This window comes from Neoarius graeffei, chromosome 16 (assembly GCF_027579695.1).
Source record: "Neoarius graeffei isolate fNeoGra1 chromosome 16, fNeoGra1.pri, whole genome shotgun sequence".
NCBI lineage: Eukaryota > Metazoa > Chordata > Actinopteri > Siluriformes > Ariidae > Neoarius > Neoarius graeffei.
In genome coordinates this window covers 25,509,770-25,532,751 of record NC_083584.1, presented here as the reverse complement: position 1 = coordinate 25,532,751, position 22,982 = coordinate 25,509,770, and the positions used below count along the sequence as shown (strand labels likewise).

Below are 22,982 nucleotides of genomic sequence, written 5' to 3'. Positions count from 1 at the left end.
AGTATTTTGTCAAAGGTGCTGGAAAGGGTTGTTTACAACCAGTTGTATGAATACTTACAAAACAACGGTTTATTGTATCATCTTCAATCAGGTTTCCATCAATCATATTCTACCGATTCATGCTTAATATACCTAACAGACTACCTTAAAGGTGAGATTGATCAAGGTAGATACTGTGGTATGGTTCTTTTAGACCTACAAAAAGCATTTGATATGGTTAATCATGAGATTTTGTTGTACAAACTAAAGGCAATCGGAAGTTGTGATAGCGTCGTTGCATGGATGCATTCATATTTAACTGGTCGAGAACAAAGAGTGTCTGTAAATGGTGTTTTGTCGGAAACGGCAGCTATAACCTGTGGTGTACCTCAGGGTAGTATTCTCGGTCCATTGTTGTTTTTACTCTATGTCAATGACATGAAATCAGCTGTCAACTGTGAGTTACTTTTATACGCAGATGATTCTGCTCTTTTGGTGTCAGACAAAGATGTACAGGTCATCGAACAATCTCTGAGTACCGAGCTATCCAATGTGTACGAGTGGTTAGTCGATAACAAATTGTCTCTCCATCTAGGTAAAACGGAATCAATCCTTTTTGGCTCAAAACCAAAAATCAATAAAATTCAAAATTTAAATATACAATGTAATAGTAAACAAATTATTCCAAAACTCAAATTAAAATATCTTGGTGCAATCATTGATAATTACGTTTCTGGCTAAGATATGGCCCAATCAGTTATTCAAAAGGTCAGCTCCAGGACCAAATATCTGGCTCGTAAATCAAAATACCTGGATGGCGAGACGATGAAGTTATTGGCTACCGCTCTGGCTCAGTGTCACTTCGACTATTCGTGTTCTTCTTGGTACAGTGGTCTTACTAAAAAAACTAAGCACAATCTTCAAACGTGTCAAAATAAGTTAATTCGTGTTGTATTAAAACTCCATCCTCGTACCCACATTACTCCTGCCCACTTTATTCAACTTAATTGGTTACCAATAGAAAAACGTGTTGTCCAACTAAAGCTAAATCATGTTCATCAAATTGTAAATAATACCTCCCCTTCTTATCGCTCTTCGTTTTGTACCAATGTCAGCCAAGTCCATAACATCCGAACTCGAGCAAGTGTCGGGTCACTGGCCTTACCCAGATTTAAGACCACATTGGGTAAGAGTACATTCAGGTACACGGGAGCTGCAGACTGGAATAGCCTACCCACAAGTGTTCAAACGCTCACCAATATACAAACGTTTAAGAAGCAAGTCAAAAGGTTTTTATTAGAATCATTAAAAATGGACTCTCTCATGTACTTTTAATGTTTGTAAATTGTTATTCAATTTCTGTGCTAACAATTGTGATATTTTGTGATATATAAAATGTGATAGTTATAGTTCTTAAATTTATTTATTAATAATATTATTAATGTTATTTTTATACACTTTGTTTACTTATACATTTTTGTAATTTTTGTCCTCTATCATATTGTCACCATTTTGTAATTTTTTATGAGGACCACAATGGAAATAAGTCATTTTATTAGACTTTTTTGTGTCATCCTCGGTTTTTTTACGTCTTTACAATAATTAAATGTGTACTTTATTGTAAATGTACATGTGGAAAACCTAAATAAAATCAAATCAAATCAAACATGTCAATGTTTTCAAATTTGTATATTTTAGATTCTTCTCATTTTTTATTCTATGTATATAGAGACTTTTGTTTTGTCTTTGCTAAATTCTTCTATCTTAACTATTCAAGCACCAATCACCAAAGCAAATTCACTGTATGTGAGAACATATTTGGCAATAAACTTGATTCTGGTCCTATCCAGCAATACCCATCACCGCAGTATCCATCCATCCATCCATCCATTATCTGTAGCCACTTATCCTGTTCTACAGGGTCGCAGGCAAGCTGGAGCCTATCCCAGATGACTATGGGTGAAAAGCAGGGTACACCCTGGACAAGTTGCCAGGTCATCACAGGGCTGACACATAGACACAGACAACCATTCACGCTCACATTCACACCTACGGTCAATTTAGAGTCACCAGTTAACCTAACCTGCATGTCTTTGGACTGTGGGGGAAACCGGAGCACCCGGAGGAAACCCACGCGGACACGGGGAGAACATGCAAACTCCGCACAGAAAGGTCCTTGCTGGGCTCTAACCCAGGACCTTCTTGCTGTGAGGCGACAGTGCTAACCACTACACCACCGTGCCACCCACTGCAGTGTCCTCATTGTTATAATAAAAAAAAAAAAAACTGGGAGGGGGGGATTAAGGAGAAGCTATGGTCTAATGGTTCGAGAAGTAGCTTTGGGTCCAAAAGGGTACTGGTTTGATTCCCTAGCTCAGCAGGAATGGCTGAAGTGCCTCTGAACAGGGCACGTAACCCTCAACTGCTGCCCAGGCTGCTCTGAGTATATTATATATGTTAATCTGGATAAGAGCATCTGCTAAATGCCTGTAATGTAATGACTCTAAAAAGTTGTACACTAGTGTTGTGACGTTCGCGAACGAACCGATTCTTTTGAACGGCTCCTAGGCATGAACGATGAGAACCGAGTCTCGAGCTGGGGGAGCCGTTCTTTCTGTCGTTCTTTTTCTGTACTGTGTTTCAGATAGTTTATAATGTTGTTGTGTGATATTATTAATGATAATATTGTGGGAAAACTACTTTGCACGGACGTTCATTTAATTTATTCTATTGTCATTTTGTTTGTTCTATTTTTGTGTATTTTATTTATTTATCTGTTTGTCTAGTTGTATCTATTTTGTATCTCAGACTTAAATATTTTTGTAAAACAAGTGTTTTTCTATAAAATATTCTTGCGTTCTTGATAACTATGTTCTTGAGTGGGTTCTTTTTTTTTTTAAACAGAAAAGCTGTTCTGCATGGACATTCATTGAAGCCCTCATTGTTTTTTAATGGTTATTTATGAGTGTTTAGGGGTAATGTAAGTCTAGGTTGCTTTATATAAAAGGTATGTCCAGAAATGTTGATGTCACTGTCTAAGCAGAGGGATCTGGCTTCTTTAGAAGCTGTCTTCTTAAAACTGAATAAATATTTAAAAAAAGAGCCAAATGAGCCAGTCTTTTGAACAGCTCTTTTCAAAGAACGGATCACAAAGATGCGGATCCCATCAAAGAGCCATAAATCCCATCTCTATTGTACACTACCGTTCAAAAGTTTGGGGTCACTCAGACAATTTTGTGTTTTCCATGAAAAGTCACACTTTTATTTACCACCATAAGTTGTAAAATGAATAGAAAATATAGTCAAGACATTTTTCTGGCCATTTTGAGCATTTAATCGACCCCACAAATGTGATGCTCCAGAAACTCAATCTGCTCAAAGGAAGGTCAGTTTTATAGCTTCTCTAAAGAGCTAAACTGTTTTCAGCTGTGCTAACATGATTGTACAAGGGTTTTCTAATCATCCATTAAGGGCCCCATACACGTTCAAAAAAGTCGTCAAAATTTTGATATCAAAATTTTGATACAAAGTTTGATCGTGTGTAGGGTGTTTTGATGTCAAAAATTTGATGTCAAAATTTTGAACCCAAATTTTGACATATCAAATCACTTTGATATTTTTTGAAGAGTCGTCAAATTATTGATGCGTGTGTGGGGGGCTTGATGGACAAGCGTTCACTTGGTGGTATAGATGAACGCATCACAGTGTCTTCTTTCAATATCAATGGCTTGACAAGGTCCAATAATTCATCGAAGGATGGGGCATGGCGGCACGGTGGTGTAGTGGTTAGCGCTGTCGCCTCACAGCAAGAAGGTCTTGGGTTCGAGCCCCGGGGCCGGCGAGGGCCTTTCTGTGCGGAGTTTGCATGTTCTCCCCGTGTCCGCGTGGGTTTCCTCCGGGTGCTCCGGTTTCCCCCACAGTCCAAAGACATGCAGGTTAGGTTAACTGGTGACTCTAAATTGACCGTAGGTGTGAATGTGAGTGTGAATGGTTGTCTGTGTCTATGTGTCAGCCCTGTGATGACCTGGCGACTTGTCCAGGGTGTACCCCGCCTTTCGCCCGTAGTCAGCTGGGATAGGCTCCAGCTTGCCTGCGACCCTGTAGAAGGATAAAGCGGCTGGAGATGATGAGATGAGATGAGGATGGGGCATCCATCCTAAGGAAATTACGGAAGTCCTCTGGTTCTTTGAGACGAAGTTCTCTGAGGAGGTTGACGTGACCGTACGTTCGCTGTTTCAAAAACCAGTCTTTCGACCATTTCCGTCGATGCCGAGGCGGTTCATTGTCCAAAGCGAACACAAGTGCTACGGCCACTGCTGCGTCCATGTCAAAGTTTTTGACAATACTGAATTTTTGATAGAAAAAACATTGAATCGTGTGTGGACATTTTACATCAAAATTTTGTATAAAAATTTTGACGACTTTTTTGAACGTGTATGGGGCCCTTTAGCCTTCTGAGGCAATGAGCAAACACATTGTACCATTAGAACACTGGAGTGATAGTTGCTGGAAATGGGCCTCTATACACCTATGGAGATATTGCACCAAAAACCAGACATTTGCAGCTAGAATAGTCATTTAGCACATTAGCAATGTATAGAGTGGATTTCTGATTAGTTTAAAGTGATCTTCATTGAAAAGAACAGTGCTTTTCTTTCAAAAATAAGGACATTTCAAAGTGACCCCAAACTTTCGAACGGTAGTGTAATTATCTAAATGATTTTTGATTCACTCGTGATTATGAATCGACTCTCCAGGATTCATTTCACAGAATCGTGTTCCAAAAGAATGGATCGTTCTGGAATCTCCAGCGAACCAGTAGAACGTTTTCAATAAAGTTTTTTTTCACTCTTATTCTTTCCAAGATGGCGGAGTATGATTTAACAACCAAAATCGCGCATTTTTTAGACCGGCATCTTGTTTTTCCGTTATTGGAATTTCTGTCTGTTAAAGAGGTAGGACTGCTGTCTGCTAAGCCGTTTACAGTGTGGTGTTTGTTTGTTTATAAATCAGGATTTAATGTAGAAACGGACTCGCATGTAGCCGCTAAGCTAGCCCGGAGCCGGTTACCTGACTAGCTAGCGACGCTCTTTCATAACAAACTCGGTCAGTTCCATTAACAGCAGTGTGTTTTCCACATCTCTGGCATTTCAACTTTATTGTTGTGGGCAATGTATCGTCGTTTCAATACACTCACTTTATAGTAGGCATCTAATTAACTGTAAAACACCCTGGAGCTAGGGTTGCCACCATTCAGAAATGAAAATAAGGGACGCCCACCACGGCTCCTTGGGGCCATGACCACCACGGGCACGACTCCCATGGGGTGGGGTGCCCGCAGCAGTGCTATGTTTTATTTTGTAGGTGTTTTTAGTAAAGGGGTGATCAAGAAAGCAATTACTCATACTTAAAGCTTGAAATGCTTTATTGCCAATGCTGTAAAAATGTATAATGTACAAGTGGGCAACAGTGAACTTTTAAAATATAATCTAAATATATTGAGAACTTAATATCACTGTAAATGTAAGTGCATAACCAAGGGTGCAGATGGCACTAGGGTGACCATTTCCATAACACCAAAAAGGAGGACATTATTTGGACGGGGGGGTCTGGGGACCCTCCCCCAGAAAATGTTGTATTTCTTAGATGCAATTTCCTGCATTCTAATCAATTTTAGGGTGAATAATGGCAAATCCCATCTGATTCATAGCCCTCAAATTTTTATGTAAACCACAGTGGCAAGCTTGAGAATGGATTATTTTTATGCAAGTCACTCAAGTTTGGTGAAATCAACATCGCAATTTTGTAGGGTTAAAGATTATGATTGTGGGGAAAAAAAGAGTAAGGTCAAAGCATTCATAGTATTTATTATAATTCATGTATTAGCTCGGGCGGCACGGTGGTGTAGTGGTTAGCGCTGTCGCCTGACAGCAAAGCAGGGTCTCCGCGGATCCTTAAAAAGTCTTATTTTTAATATGTGTTTTTAAAGGTCTTAAAAAGCATTATATTTCGCTATTTTTTTGAGCTATGGTATTAAATTTCACATGGGAGGTATTAAATTTCATCCGGGTAGCCTACGGTAAATGAAAAAAAAAACCATATGTCTGGATTTTTTTTTTCCGCGCTAACGTTATTTATTCAACCAGCGTCGTTTGTTATCAAGATGCTGAACAAGTAGCACAAGAGCCGTTGTGTGTCTAGCACTAGTTCTAATAGCGCAGGAACCACGCCACAGGGGGCAGTGTGTTCTTTTATCCATGTAGTAGACAGTGATGGGAATAACGGCGTTAGAAATAAACGGCGTTACTTTTTTTTTAGTAACGAGTAATCTAACTAATTACTTTTTACATCGTTATAACGCCGTTCCCGTTACTTACAATAAAATACTATGCGTTACTTTATTAAAGCTGTTCTCATCTGGCACGCTGCTCGTTCAGCTTTTCTTTACTCTGCTTTCGTGTGGGGCGGGGAAACACGAGACAACGGCACAGTAAGCCAATCAGAGTAGATTTAGACAACATACGTAGGTAGGCCACGCCTACTGCACTACTGCGCGCTCTTTCAATCGGAAGACACAGCGATGGCGAGCGGTCAGCCCAGCACTGCGCTTTCACACTGGAAATACAGCCAGGACTTTTCATTACTTGAAATAAAAGGCAAGAGTGTTTACGTGCAATGCACATTATGTCGAGGAACAAAGCGTTTGTCCTCGTCAGTGGCCAGTAATTAGTAACAATTTTAATAACTACAGAAATATATTACATTTGATAGATGTCTTATCTCACATTGTCCCACAAAAATATTAATATAGTGTAGATAACATTACTAATTGGTTCTGTTAAGTGTCCATTTCAGTCATTAAACACATTTAACATTCACTTTTATTATGATTACACTAATTTAATTTGATTTTTTTTTTTGAGGGGGAACAAAATGTAACGGAATAATTACTTTCTCTGGTAATTAGTTACTTTTATGACAAAGTAACTCCGTTACTAACTCAGTTACTTTTTGGGAAAAGTAACTAGTAACTATAACTAATTACTTTTTGAAAGTAACGTGCCCAACACTGGTAGTAGAACCATTGAGAGTAGAGCAGACGAGGAAGAAGTGGTTGAACTTGAACATGAACGGAGATGGGGAAGTGTAAGTTTAGTAACAAGTGGCTTGAGGAGCCAAAATACAAAAGTTGGCTAACAACAGCAACTTCAGAATATGAAGCGAGATGTAAGGTATGTCGGAAAGACATCAAGTTAACAACAATGGGCTGTAAAGCCCTTGACGCTCACTCGAAAGGGGAAAAGCATATGCGCTATGCTGCTAGTCGGGCAACAACAGTCCCCAGAGGCAGTTCGATCAGTAGTCAAACTTCCTTGCTTCCTCACTGTTTATGTTCATGGCAGTACCCTACTATTAAAATATTGAGAAAGCAGTTAATGTTCTGTTTTGTTAACTGAAGATCAATTTGTTTCCTCACTGTTTGTTTACAGCAGTACCCTACTATTAAAATATCGAGAAGGCAGCTAATGTTCTGTTTTGTAAACTGAAGATGCACATTTTTTATAAAAAAAAAAAATGCTTTGAACTTAACCTAGAGTGTGCTTTTTTTTTACTGTACGTATTTGTTCCGCGGTAGTGGTCTTATTTTTTATACTCGGTGGTCTTAAAATGGTCTTAAAAAGTATTATTTTTGCTGGTCAGAAATGTGCAGAGACCCTGGCAAGAAGGTCCTGGGTTCGAGCCCCGTGGCCGGCGAGGGCCTTTCTGTGCGGAGTTTGCATGTTCTCCCCGTGTCCGCGTGGGTTTCCTCCGGGTGCTCCGGTTTCCCCCACAGTCCAAAGACATGCAGGTTAGGTTAACTGGTGACTCTAAATTGACCGTAGGTGTGAATGTGAGTGTGAATGGTTGTCTGTGTCTATGTGTCAGCCCTGTGATGACCTGGCGACTTGTCCAGGGTGTACCCCGCCTTTCGCCCGTAGTCAGCTGGGATAGGCTCCAGCTTGCCTGCGACCCTGTAGAAGGATAAAGCGGCTAGAGATGAGATGTATTAGCTCTTAATTGGCTAGAACACCATATTTGTATTTATTAAAAACATTGTGGAGTTAACAAACCACTGAAATTAAACTTAAGGTGCTGAGTACCAGAAAGCACAACATTTGTAGATTCTCAAAGAACAAATAGGCAACATAACCAGCAACATTATAAAACGTTTTAAAACAGTATATCATGCTTCAGTCTTTCAGTGTCTTCAGAATTCGTAGGGGTCTTTGTGTGTGTGTGAGTGAGAGAGAGAACAGTCAGTCTCTTTGAAGTAGCCTGTGCCTTTGACATGTTCATGGAGGAATTTTACTGTACAAAAAAACTGAAATATCAACCTCTAGGCACGCTCCAGGAAGGTCATCGAAGGATAGAGCGCAACGCGTTCTAGAACGCAACGCCTCGTGGTGCGGAGTTCGCATTGCATGCCAAAAAACATCGAGCCATAGACTATTGTAGATTACTAGTGTGCAGCACAGATCTGCAGTTTCCCTACAAAACGTTATTCTAGAACTCTGCTCTTCCAGTCTGGCAAGTCGATATTATATAATTCCGCTCATCGTCTCTAAAAGGAGGACAAATGTGCGTCCGGCTTGATGCTGCGCCGGACGCCGGACAAGACATTGAAAAGACGGACGTCTGGCCACCTTAGATGGCACTGGGGACGGGGACATGTCCCCCCCCCCCCCCAGATTTATAGTGACCCCACCCACCGTCCCTACGTAAGGCACCGAACATAGGTAGAAAAAGTGAGGATTAATGTTCCGTTAGTTAGACATTGCAGCACAAAGTTGAAATGGCAGCAGCCTTGTCTGTGATCAATCCACATTACACCGATTCAAGAAGGGGAAAGGCTGGAGCAGATCCTTGCAGAGTTGGGAAAGCAAGGTGTTCAATTTTCCACGTAATTCTCGGTTAATAACACTGCACAGCTCATCCATTTGATAGCAACGGTGTTTCTGCTGCGACTAATGGTGCGTTCAGTTGCACTCGTAAGTTGGAAGTTTGAAGTCAGAAAAGCATTGAAATCCAGCATCTACCAGCATAAACGCCGGGGTTTTCGTTTCATTTCATTAACTGTCCATTTTTTTCGAATTCCATGTTCCATGATGTCCCAGTTTTTAAACTGGGAAGCGGCGGAGAGATGTTTTTGGGACCTATTGAGTCTGCTTCTAGACGGTAAATTTGTTTGGCTGCATCGGGAAATTTTTTTTTTCGATCAATTTTGTTGATTGGAAAAAATACTTTTTTTATTTGTGTGAATCTGTTGTTCAAGTGTTTATACTTCTGTTTTCATACACATTTTATGTTTCTAATCATTTACATGAAGGCACGAGTGTGAATCATTTCAATTTTATTTTGTTATTAATTTTTGGACATTCCCTTTTTGTTAGAAGTTACAGTTAAAGTTTCTGTGATGAGATTCTTCATCCTGCTGAGATCAGCAAATGTTTAAATAAAACATGCAGAAGACATGAAGTTTTGGAGCGTGATTAACATACCAGACAAATAACAATTTGATCATGTATGGCTGGTGTTGACCAGGTAGGCCTTTGTCTACCAATGTTCATTCAGTTAGAAAACTCACAATTCTAATGTATATTGAAGCTTCAGTACATACATACATACACACATATACATACATATGTATGTGTGTGTGTGTATATATATATATATATATATATATATATATATATATATATAAGGCTGTAACGATACACCCAACTCACGATTCGATTTGTATCGCGATTTTTGACCCACGATTCGATACGCCCACGATTTTTTTTTTTAAATGTTTTTTTAAAGTAGTAAATTTGACTTATTAACATTTACTTACTTACATTAACTATTTAATAACAAATAATTCAGACCACTGCAGAGAATGAGTAATATGTATGCAAAAATGAACAAATGTATATCCAAAGACTGTTTTATTTCTCAAAATAATACTGTTGAGCCGGAAGCTCTGTTTTTTTCGGTTCTGAAAAAGTCATTTTTCCAAATCGTGTAAATCCGTTAAGATTTTTTTTTTTGGGGGGGGGGGCTCTCTCACTGTCTCACTCTCATAGGGCCAATGATTTTCTGTGATCGCGGAAAACAGATGGAAATTACGGAATTTTTATAGTGAAACATTGCTCGCGTGTCAAAATGTAACTGCCGCAGAAGGCTTCCGCCCAAGCAGACATGCCTTCGGTGTTGCCAGATATTGCTAACGTTTTCCACCCCAAAATATGTTCAAAACCAGCCAAAAAGCACCTAAACCCGCCCAATCTGGCAACACTGCATGCCTTTCCGGTCAAGTGATTGTGATTGGCTTGTGGCACACCTAGCCAGCCAATGAGCTGCTTGTTTACAGATTCGCTCCCCACGTCGCAACCAGAATGGCGACCGCTTAAAAGAAATGAATGCTCTGCCAGTGGCGAGTGTGGACGTTGCGTGACTCGCAGAAGATTGTCGCAAGTCGGCGAAAAAATGACTTACTAATAGATATAAAAAAATAAAAGTAATTTAAGTAAGTTTAAAATGTAATTTAAATAAAAAGTAAAGTATTCATAAATTGAAGTTTGGAAGCGCCTCTGTTTTTGGGCTGAGGAGAAGTTTGAAAGGGTGTACCGCGATTCTGCCTTCTTGTATCGCGATACGGATCGTGGCTCTGCGTATCGCGATTTCGATACGCATATCGTTACAGCCCTTATATATAAACAAAATGGAATCATTTGCTGACAGCTCAGTCCCCCCCAGTTCAAAAATCCTATCTGCGCCCCTGTGCATAACTGTTCTTGGTGTAGGGACTCTCTTTGTGAACCTTGGGGACAGTTTTTCTTAGACAGGAAAAAAGAGAACAAAAAACACAACAAACATGTATGTCTGTTTATTCAAGAATGCAGAAAACAAGAAAGTGCAAAACATTACTCCTTCCCTCAACAGTCCAGAGTTCATCAGGAACTGTTGTGTTCCTCTTGTCTGTGGAGTAGACCAGATTTAAACAGTCAACAGATTTCCCTCACTTCTTGACAACTCTGTCATCCTTTTTAACACGTCCAGTCGGACGGATGAATGATCATTAATTCAAACAAACAATCAATCAAACAAACGACAATCATAACATAATGTCCCATCCCGTATCACTCTCAGGAGATGATTGGGGTATAAAGAACTGTGACACTGACGCTTGTGTCTTCTGTGTTCTTACATATCTGCAGTGTTGCTCTCCTGACGAATGCTGTCTAATGTCAGACAGCCCACCGTACGCCACTGAAAACACTCGCCGACAGACTTTACAGTTTGCTCTGTCGTCTCCACTCACGCTGTCCAGCCAAGGATGTGCCTCTTCCCACTCACGTCTGTATTTTTGTAAGCGTTTATGCTTTTGAGGACGTGGTGGAGTCTCGGGTGCAGCAGACATTTTTAAAAGGCCCGGGTTTTTTGAGCAGCGCCGGTGTGTGTTGTCTGTCTCTAGGCAACCGTGACAGCGCCACGTGCAGTGACGCAGACAGACGCACAGAGCGTGACACAGAGGGGAGGGGTTTGTGTCCTGGGTAGATCCCGCAACGGAGTATTTCCTGTTTTATTTTGTTCATTATTGTTAGATTTAGTGTTGATGTGTGTGAGACAGACATGTGTATTGAACATTTATGAAAATACAGAACAAATCGCGTCCCGTATCGGTTCAATACGGGACACAAGATTTCATTGCCAAATAAAGGACGATTCCGTACTTTACAGGACGGGTGGCAACCCTACCTGGATCCCTAAACAGCTATGTTTTGTTAGCTGGTTCATTCATTCGTGCAACCCAGTGTATGGTTAGCATTGCTGCAGAAATCTAAATGAACTGTGTTATTTTTAGATTTACAATGAGAAAGAGCTCCTCCAAGGGAAGCTGGATCTCCTCAGCGACACCAACATGGTGGACTTCGCCATGGATGTGTATAAAAATCTTTATGCAGACAGAGAGATTCCACACGGTAAGTGTGTCCAGCTTTCCTACTTACTGACATCTCATCAAGTCATCTGTTCTTATTAAAATAACTTGTTATCCCCCATGGAAACCAGGTTCTTAGTGTGTGGATGAAGTAAACATTCCAGTTTCTGGAAGGGAAAAAAAAGCCTTTGCTTTGTTACCGGTACATTACACAACAGTGGTGGTGGTGGTGAGCACTGTCACCTCAGAGCAAGAAGGTTCTGGGTTCGAGCCCAGTGTGGGCCTTTCTGTGTGGAGTTTGCATGCTCTTCCCGTGTCTGTGTGGGTTTCCTCCACAGTCCAAAGGCATGCAGGTTAGGCTAATTGGTGGCTCTAAATTGACCGTAGGTGTGAATGTGAATGGTTGAGAGGAGAATACTTCTATAATATGTGCATTTTTTTTTTTTTTAGTCCTTTCTCTCCTTTTTATTAGATTGTGTGTATGTATTTAAATTTTTAGGAGTGGCACGGTGGTGTAGTGGTGAGCACTGTCTCCTCACAGCAAGGAGGTTCTGGGTTCGAGCCCAGTGGCCCACAGGGGCCTTTCTGTGTGGAGTTCGTATGTTCTACATGGGTTTCCCCCACAGTCCAAAGACATGCAGGTTAGGTTAACATGGGTTGAAGTGCCCTTGAGCAAGGCACCTGACTGCTCCCTGCGCACTGTAGCATGGCTGCCCACTGCTCTGTTACACTACCGTGCTGGATTCGGGGCGGCACAGTGGTGTAGTGGTTAGCACTGTCCCCTCACAGCAAGAAGGTTCTGGGTTCGACAAGGGCCTTTCTGTGTGGAGTTTGCATGTTCTCCCCGTGTCTGTGTGGGTTTCCTCCAGGTACTCTGGTTTCCCCCACAGTCCAAAGACCTGCAGTTAGGTTAACATGGGGTGGCCTTGGGTTGAAGTGCTAACCCCCAACTGCTCCCGAGGTGCTGTAGCATAGCTGCCCACTACTCTGGGTATGTGTGCATGCGTGTGTTCACTGCTTCAGATGGGTTAAATGCAGAGGACGAATTTCACTGTGCTTGAGTGTGCATGTGACAAAGGCTGCTTCTAATGCAACTCGTTAGTATATGGATGAAAATCTGCTAATGGGTAATAATATGTAACAAATCATGTCAAAATTCATATTCTTTTATTGAAAAATTAAACTACATCATATTAAACTTTTATTATTTTATTAAACATATTAACAATTGAAAAGATAGTAATCACACTGGATTTTCAAAAAAATCATCTGCGAAGTTATCAAATCTACTCTTATGCATGTTATTTTTTGACGGAAAAAAAAGAAGTATTTTTAGTTTTTTTTTCTCCTTATTTTACAAAACTCCATGCATATAAGAATGAAATAATCAGGTTTTTACAATACTTAATGGAAAATATCAAAGATCTTTCCAGAAAATGAGAATATAATTATTCAAGAAACAGGTGAAAAGATTCACGACCAAGAGCCAAGGTGATAACTTTTCTGTTATCACTTATGAACCGACATAACACAAGAATTCATTGTGAAGAAATCCTCATAACATAACAGTAGTAACTTACTATTAACATTAAGGATTGGAAACAGGACTCTGTGGAACAATACAATATTAAACACATATGGGTTAGTATACTTATGCATGTTACTTTTGACGGACATAAATTACCAAAGATGAATTCATTGAAATGTACTCTAATTGCACTATAAGATCTGACTAGGGAAAGGGGAATATGAATATTTAAGTAACAGGAGAAATCTAAGACTAAAATTATATAGTAAAATTCATAAATGAAGACTACAACATGAGTATTGCACACAGCCGGAACTGTCTGATAGTAATATGCATGCACCATAAAGTAATAAATGAGACTTAAAATTTGGATTACAGCCATGGAAACATATTTCTGGGCCATCAATCTCTTCCTTTTTCCAACAAGTCCACTTAAAGCTCTCTGACTCCAGAAGGAGACCTGTCTGACCTGTCTAACATGGTGACAAGTACACCCAAAACAAATTTTATTTATCTTCAATTGGGGGACGTCAAAATATAACGTGCATAAGAAATGTCCGTCAGATTGTAATGTGCGACTTCCTGCTTCCGTCAGGGACCAACACATTCCACACGATCATTCACCCTCCCGGCAAATTCTTTCAGTTGCACTGGCGTCAATTTTTGTTTACATCCATTATGAAGTATTTCAGCCAGTTCCCCGATCGCTACGGTTCATTTTTAGTGAGTGAAGAACAAATCTATACTTACGTGCGTTACGTATTATGCACGTTAGCTTTCTTGACAGACTGCAAACACACGCTGCTCAGGCGGCCAGTTTCTCCATCTTCTCGGAAAGCGATGATGTCATCAAAACTTGTGGTAGTGTGGATTTCCTGGAGGTTTGTGTATCATGCGGTGCTCTGCCGGTCGGAGATATATGATACAGTCTTGTGTACGTTATTTTCTGACAGACAGCGATCCTTTGATTTTACCATCGATGTATTTTGAAAACAGGCAGATTCCAAGGTGAGAATTAATTATAAATCAATTGGTGCTTTTATATTAAAGTGATTGATTACATATATTGTTCTATATTAATGTTTTTAGTTGGAATATTCTTATTCACAAGTTGATGTTGACTTCTGACGGACACAGTAACATGCATAAGGGTCTTTTTTTAAAATGATTTTTTCGTGTTTAGAAAATGTGCAGGCCCATTGTATGTGGTTTTTTAAACACTTCAGTAAACCTGTTTTATGGAGTGTAGTTGATTTAATTCCGACAATAAGTTGTATAGCAATCAAACCTTGTCGAAGTTGGTTAGTCAGAACTGTTACGGTCGGGTGTCTAAAATTCACCAACTTCAAAAAATTAATTCATGATTTTATTGGGAAAATATAGCTTGTGATATCTGAAGTTGTCAACATTATTTCTTAGAGCAATATTATTTTATTTAAACCAAAAAATATCCAATTTATGTTTAAAATAGTGGATGGAGATGATTTTTTTATACGTGTCTCACCATTATTACCCATTAGCAAATTTTGACTCATATCCATGAGCTTGATATGCTGTTCCCTTGTTCATTTTTTTTTTTTTTTTCTGTGCAGCATTGAGAGAGAAGAGAGCTGCAGTTGTGGCCCAGCTGAAACAGCTACAGTCAGAAACTGAGCCCATCGTCAAGATGTTTGAAGATCCAGAGACCACCAGGCAAATGCAGTCTACCAGGTGGGCATGTGACCAGCTGCTTTCTGCTGTATTCACACTTGCAAAGCGTTTGTTTTCAAGCGTACCAATTAGTAGTTGGCTAGCTTGGTCCATTTTGGTTTCTTTGTTATTATAATCTACACTGCAGGTTCCCAACTCTGGTCATGGAGAGGGGGTTCTTCCGGACTAGAGTTGGGAACCTGTTGTCTTGAGAACACGCACAACTCTTTCAGCTCGATTGCTGATTAGCTCTAGCCTGGCAAGCCAGACTAAATGTGAATATTTAGTCTGGCCTCGATCCGTAGACATTTCCGAAGCGGGTAGGAGGAACAACCCGCTGTCTTTCAAACTGTCTCTGTGCGTATAGGCCAACGCTCTGACCAATCAGCGCAACAGTGACTGTGACGTAGTCAGAGCGACAGAAAGCAGTGGGGGAGACCTTGAAATAAATAATTTTTCAAAATGCGTGTTAATTAATAAACAGGTTCTAGATATTAAGAAGTTTGGAGATAATGACCACAAGTTTGGAGTCTGTACCACATACACATTTTTTTCCAAGTGTTTTTCAAGGGTTTGCTTAAACTGTTTTTGAGAGTTTTTATTTAGTGGTGTTTGGTGAAATAATTTCCCTTACATTTAAAATAACGGGGAAAATAAGAAACAATCAAAAAGTAATGTTTCAAAGCTGTTTATTAATTCTTCGTACTGCACAAACTAGCCCCATCCTTTTGGCTACGAGCGGAGCTAGCTGGTAGATCAGACTTTTGCCATAGCCGGTCGGCAAAACAGCGAAAACGTCCTTCTTGAAAAGGAATGAGCAGAGAGCCTCTTCCTGCTCATGTTTCAACGAAAACTCCAAGTCTAATTCTTCTAAAACTGATTCCGAAGCGGAGTCAAACGCGGGGACATCCTAAAACGCTTAACGTGAAAAAGCTTAACGTAGCTTAATGTTCCAAAACAATGATCAATCATCACCAAACTTCTCATGCACATCTCTACTCATACACACTACGACCACACTAAATATCAAAACAGAAATCCAAATATTATGGACGTAGCCTGCGTTAAGCTTTTTCATTTACATGGGCGTCTATGGGGAGGAAAAAGCTTAACGTAGGTTAATGTCAGATAACGGCGACCAATCAGTGTCAAACTTCTCATGCACATCTCTACTCATACACACTACGACCACACTAAATATCAAAACAGAAATCCAAATATTATGGACGTAGCCTGCGTTAAGCTTTTTCATTTACATGGGCGTCTATGGGGAGGAAAAAGCTTAACGTAGGTTAATGTCAGATAACGGCGACCAATCAGTATCAAACGTCTCATGCACATCTCTACTCATACCGTCTCCCATCTCTATGAAAATCAAAGCCAAAATCCCATTTTTGTGGACGCAGTCAACATGAAACTTTTTTCTCTACATAGGCGCCCACTATAGAGAAAAAGCTTAACGTCGCTTAATGTTCCAAAACAACGATCAATCATCGCCAAATTTCTCATGAACTGTAACTTTTTTAATACTTATTTTTATGTCTAATTCTGTTTTAGCTTTTTTTATTCTTTTTTTTTTAATTGTACTTGAATATCTGTTTATAATGTGTTTCTTCCTGAACAAGCTGGTGTGTAAACTGTTCACAACATGTACATACTTTTTCTTGTGGTTATCCTCACAAAGATCTGACAAAGCTGTAAAGACAAAGAGAAAAAAATGTTTTTTTATGTAAATAGTTACTGAATGAAATAATCCACTTGTTTGCGGTTACAGTTAGGCTACACACATAATGACAGGACAAAAGAAATCTACAGTAGTCAGGTGTCAATCTGTACAGTAGTCTGTAACACCATCTGGTCCCAGTACAAACACCCCCCCCAGCTGTGTCTGATTGTTACTGCTGAGTAGTTTAAAAAAAAAAAGCAGCAACCTGTTCACGTGGGCACCCAAAGGTCCACCGGTAATGAATTTGAGCGGGTATGAATAAACTGGTGATATTAGCGTTTACATTTTAGTTTAGTTCATCCCTTTATCAAGAACAAGAGTCCGTCGCTACAATAAAATATATACTATGATTCCGTAAAAAATGTCTAGGTTAGAATTTTAAGTGGGCGGCACGGTGGTGTAGTGGTTAGCGCTGTCGCCTCACAGCAAGAAGGTCCTGGGTTCGAGCCCCGGGGCCGGCAAGGGCCTTTATGTGCGGAGTTTGCATGTTCTCCCCGTGTCCGCGTGGGTTTCCTCCGGGTGCTCCGGCTTCCCCCACAGTCCAAAGACATGCAGGTTAGGTTAACTGGTGGCTCTAAATTGACCGTAGGTGTGAATGTGAGTGTGAATGGTTGTCTGTGTCTATGTGTCAGCCCTGTGATGACCTGGCGACTTGTCCAGGGTGTACCCCGCCTTTCGCCCGTAGTCAGCTGGGATAGGACAGGATAAAGCGGCTAGAGATAATGAGATGAGATGAGAATTTTAAGTTTAACTATCAGAAACAACCAATTCATTTAGCTGTAGGCCTACGACTAATTGGCTTTGTGATTAATCTAAACCAACATTATGGGTGATTGCGACTTAAACCTTTGTTTATAAAAATGTAAAGAAAAATGTTTACCTCAGTGCCAGTCCTTTATCCAAACACTTGACGACTTCTGACTTCTGAACTTCTCCTCTGACGATGTGAACAGCGATCTGACCATCTGAGGTAAATTGTCCGAATGAGGCGCATTAAAAGACCCCGCATCACCCCACTGGCGTGACAGCCAATGGGAAACTGTTACTAAGCCACAGAAACTTGCAAAAAAAATCCAATTGGTTGTCTACATCAAAAAACGTTCATGAAGTTCTTTAAGCGCATATCCAACCTGTTGATTGCTTTCACAATTTCTGTTGATTGCTTTCACAATCTTTTCCTTTGTGTCTCAGTAAAAGTTATACCGTGACAGTGCATTAAACACCTACCATGGCATCACCGGTTCTCGTTAATCTAAGCTGCTTTTGACAGTTCTTGCATCAAATATGCATTTGAATGAAGTCTTTGTTGGTTAATTTTAGCGCTAATACATTTTTCTGAAATAAATGACATAAACTCACCAGAAAAAACGTTTTCTAGCAAAAAAACAAACTTCTAAAGCCTTGCTCAAAATACATGTGGGAAATTCTGCATCACGTGTTCTCGAGCTATATGATGTCACCTGAAATGGGCACGGATTTCCGTATGGTGTCCCATGCAAAACATGCCAAAAAACCCAACGGTATTGTCAATGGTATTCTGGCAGCTTTATAAACGCTGACGCCATCTTCTTTTACTCTTTGGTAAGCTCGGACCATGTCATCATGGTGCCAAGATCTTAACTGGGCAGAACGACTCGAGTTCAAGAGCTATGGAGATAGAAAAACCTCTAGTAAGGAAACATGTCACACCTTTATACACTGCAATTTTTCATGAAAATATCAATAAACATTTAACATGCATGTCCCAAAGAGGCACCGTAGCAGAATATATCAAGTGCACTTCCGGTTTACTTTCAATTCTATTTTTAGCAGGTGATCACGAATGACGTTTTAGCCAGCGTCCGTGACAACAGGCCTCACTTGAAGGCTTTAATTTCAATTTATTTGTACCATGTAAAAAGAATTAAGCTAGAATCGGATTCAGAAGGCTTTTACTTATTTAGGTTAGTATATATTTACCTTTATACGTAGCATTTTCGGCAAGAAAATAGCTCATCCACTGACGAAAACAAAAGGGCTTCCCTAATGTCAAAACGCGTCATAATCTCGCGGAAATTCCGAAAATAACGCGATAGCTCGAGAACACGTGATGCACGAGAACTGGTGACGTCACGATACAATAAATAAATAAATGAAGTAGACGTAGGTTAGGGTGTAATTTCGTAGGATTACAGAAGATGTTTTCTGACATTAAAGTAGGCTACGTTAAGCTTTTTCCTTTTCGTAGGCGCAAATGGAAAGGAAAATGCTTAACGTATACTGCGTCCATAATATTTTAAATTTGGCGATGATTGATGGTTTTCTGACATTAAGCTGCGTTAAACTTTTTCTCTATAGTGGGCGCCTATGTAGAGAAAAAAAGTTTCATGTTGACTGCGTCCACAAAAATGGGATTTCGGCTTTGATTTTCATAGAGATGGGAGACGGTATGAGTAGAGATGTGCATGAGAAGTTTGACACTGATTGGTCGCCGTTATCTGACATTAACCTACGTTAAGCTTTTTCCTCCCCATAGACGCCCATGTAAATGAAAAAGCTTAACGCAGGCTACGTCCATAATATTTGGATTTCTGTTTTGATATTTAGTGTGGTCGTAGTGTGTATGAGTAGAGATGTGCATGAGAAGTTTGGTGAGAAGTTTGGTGATGATTGATCATTGTTTTGGAACATTAAGCTACGTTAAGCTTTTTCACGTTAAGCGTTTTAGGATGTCCCTCAAACGCGCGCTGTTCACTAGCCGTAGCCATCTTTCCTGCTGTGCTTTCTCCAGCGTGGTGCAGCTTTGTCGTCACTCCTGCAAAAGCCCGCCCAAAGAATCCAAACAAAAACCTTGCGTTGTGATTGGTGGGCACGATTTGATGCCCGGGGTGTTTTTGTTTATATGGTGCGAGGCTAGACCCATTCGCTAGGCAAAAATATTTTTGGCCGCTAGGCGGGAGGGTCTAGTCTACTAGGCTAGATTAGCTCATTAGTTAGATACGGTGTGTTCGAGCAGAGAAAACCCTGAAATGTACAGGTCAAGGGGTTCTCCAGGACCAGGTTTGGGATCCTGTTTTATCCACAATGTTAGTAACATTTACAGATGCTAGCCAGTGGTCATGATTTTTATATGGGATTGTATTAATCAAACTCAAGAAATACAGTATCTACTCTTTGTTAACCTTGCTTTTGTCTGGAAGATTAAACGTCAGTAACTCTCGTGCAGTTTCCTGTGCAGATTTTTAGCTCAGAGACTATATTTACGATCGTGTCAATCATACATAAAGGCAATATTATTTCTAATGGACATACAAAGGGCTGGTTTTTTTTTTTTGTGTAGATAATAATGCTATGTTATAAGATGATGTGAAGTGGTTGATGTTATTTCTTACAGAGACGGGAGGATGCTGTTTGATTATTTGGCTGATAAACACAATGTAAGTTACTGTCATCTGACCCTTCACTACATTTTAGTTTGGCGTGGACTCCTTATAGTCCCTGTAATTGCAGTTTCAAGCTTTTGAGGTGATAATGTACTTTCACTAAAGGTAGAATAAAATCAAGAGTTGCTAACATGACAATCCTGTTTTATCCACAATGTTAGTAACATTTACAGATGCTAGCCAGTGGTTATGATTTTTATATGGGATTGTATTGTCATGAACAGTTTTGCACTCAAGTTTCCATCAATGAAGAGTTTATAACATCAACGAAACTGACTTCATGTTAAAACTGTTAATGTTATAGTCGTGTTGTCTGTTGTTGCCCAAATGAGGATGGGTTCCCTTTTGAGTCTGGTTCCTCTCGAGGTTTCTTCATGTCGTCTGAAGGGGTGTTCACACGGCACATATTTGCATCGATGCTGCACCGATGTATTTTGTTGCGATACATCTTACACCGGTGTAAATTTTGTGGAGCGTTCATACATCACAAACCTGCTTACTAGAGAGAAGCGTGTTAGCACCGGTGCAGCCCCACTTGCGTTCACACGGTAGTTTTTGCAACCGTGCTATACGATAGTAATAATGCGGAAATGAAATATGCGCATGCGTGAAAATGTACTTCCTTTTCCCGCCTTGTTTGTGATTGATATATCGAAAAACCATGGTTTATACTTCTCCAGACAAACTTTCTACGTTGTGGTCTATCAGACACCGTAAAAGAGAGAAAGGAAGGGTTGCGCAAGTACAAGAGAGCACGAAAACAACGCATTCTACAATTCATTCGGCAACAAATCGACGACTTCGTGTCGTTCATGGCCATGTGGACGGTTGTCATGGCATCACCAAGCGCCGGGAGAACAACATGGATGAAGACACGTATGCAATGCCCGTATGTAATCAACTCTCCTCACGCGTAGCGAGTCTACCCCTGTAGTGTTCAGACGTCCCATTTTATATCGGTGCTGCCCCGCAAACTAGCATTTACTCCGGAGTAAATTTCTTAAACCACCTCCTGAGCAGGGTTAGACTTGCACCGGTTTAAGCAGCTTTCAGGGGCTACACCGGTATAACTTTGTACTGTGTGAACGCTCTACCGGGGCAGCCCCGGTGCTACACCGGAGTAAAAGTTGCCGTGTGAACACCCCTTGAGGGAGTTTTTCCTTGCCACCGTCGCCACAGGCTTGCTCATTGGGGATAGGTTAGGGATAAAATTAGCTCGTGTTTTAAGTCGTTCAAGTTCTGTAAAACTGCTTTGCGACAATGCTTATTGTTAAAAGCGCTATACAAATAAACTTGACTTGACTAACATGACAGTTTGTTTTCAGTTTCGTCAGGAGTACTTGGACACACTTTATCGTTACGCTAAGTTCCAGTATGAGTGCGGTAACTACTCTGGTGCTGCTGAATATCTCTACTTTTTCCGTGTGTTGGTGAGTTTCTCTTTCATTATGGTCAGTTCTGTTTTGTCTTTGCCTGCATGTCCTTTAAAAAGTCTAGATATGAAATGCCAAAGAGCTCTGCCAGCTTGTACATATGTTGGTTCATTATGGGGGAGATGGAATCGTTTTGATAAAAGTTATTTGGCTAATCTCATGTAAAAATCCACTATATTTAACTTATCTATACAGGATAAAACGTTTTTATTTCCTGATTCCTATTCACTATGTACAGTGCCTTGCAAAAGTATTCATTTTGGTGTTTTTCCTGTTTTGTCGCATTACAAGCTGGAATTAAAATGGATTTTTGGGGGGTTAGCACCATTTGATTTACACAACACGCCTACCACTTTAAAGGTGCAAATTGTTGTTTTATTGTCACACAAACAATAATTAAGATAAACAGAAATCTGGAGTGTGCATAAGTATTCACCCTCCCAAAGTCAATACTTTTTTATCGAGCCACCTTTTGCTGCAATTACAGCTGCAGGTCTCTTGGGGTATGTCTCTATTAGCTTAGCACATCTAGCCACTGGGATTTTTGCCCATTCCTTGAGGCAGAACTGCTCCAGCTCCTTCAAGTTAGATGGGTTGCGTTGGTGTACAGCAATCTTAAAATTATGCCACAGATTCTCAATTGGATTGATGTCTGGGCTTTGACTAGGTCATTCTAAGACATTTTAAATGTTTCCTTTTAAACCACTCCAGTGTCGCTTTAGGTCATTGTTAAGGTCATTGTCCTGCTGGAACGTGAACCTTCATCCCATTCTCAAACATCTGGCTCAGTCAAACAGGTTTTCCTCCAGAATTGCTCTGTATTTCGTGCCATCCATCTTTCCTTCAGTCCTGACCAGCTTTCCTGTCCCTGCAGATGAAAAACATCCCCACAGCATGATGCTGCCACCACCATGCTTCACTGTAGGAACGGTGTTCTCAGGGTGTTGGGTTTGCGCCACACATGGCATTTCCCATGATGGCCAAAAATATAAATTTTCATCTCATTTGACCAGAGAATCTTCTTCCATGTGTTTGGGGAGTCTGCCACATGTTGTTGGGCAAACTCTAAATGTGTTTTCTTGAGCAGTGACTTTTTTTCTGGCCACTCTTCCATAAAACCCCACTCTGTGGAGTGTGTGGCTTAAAGTGGTCCTGTGGACAGATACTCCCATCTCTGCTGTGGATCTTTGCAGCTCCTTCAGTGTTCTCTTTGGTGTCTTTGTTGCATCTCTGATTAATGCCC

General features: G+C 40.3%; 1 protein-coding gene across 1 annotated transcript in view; it reads left to right on the top strand.

Moving 5' to 3' along the window:
* The first annotated feature begins 4,844 nt into the window (after window positions 1-4,844).
* Window positions 4,845-22,982, top strand: part of eif3eb (eukaryotic translation initiation factor 3, subunit E, b) — a 46,628-nt gene continuing 28,490 nt past the window's right edge. The window contains exons 1-5 of the mRNA XM_060942683.1: window positions 4,845-4,934; window positions 11,867-11,984; window positions 15,062-15,179; window positions 20,258-20,300; window positions 21,632-21,736. Of these exons, the coding sequence (XP_060798666.1) occupies window positions 4,845-4,934; window positions 11,867-11,984; window positions 15,062-15,179; window positions 20,258-20,300; window positions 21,632-21,736 (474 nt within the window). The remainder of the gene's footprint in view (window positions 4,935-11,866; window positions 11,985-15,061; window positions 15,180-20,257; window positions 20,301-21,631; window positions 21,737-22,982) is intronic.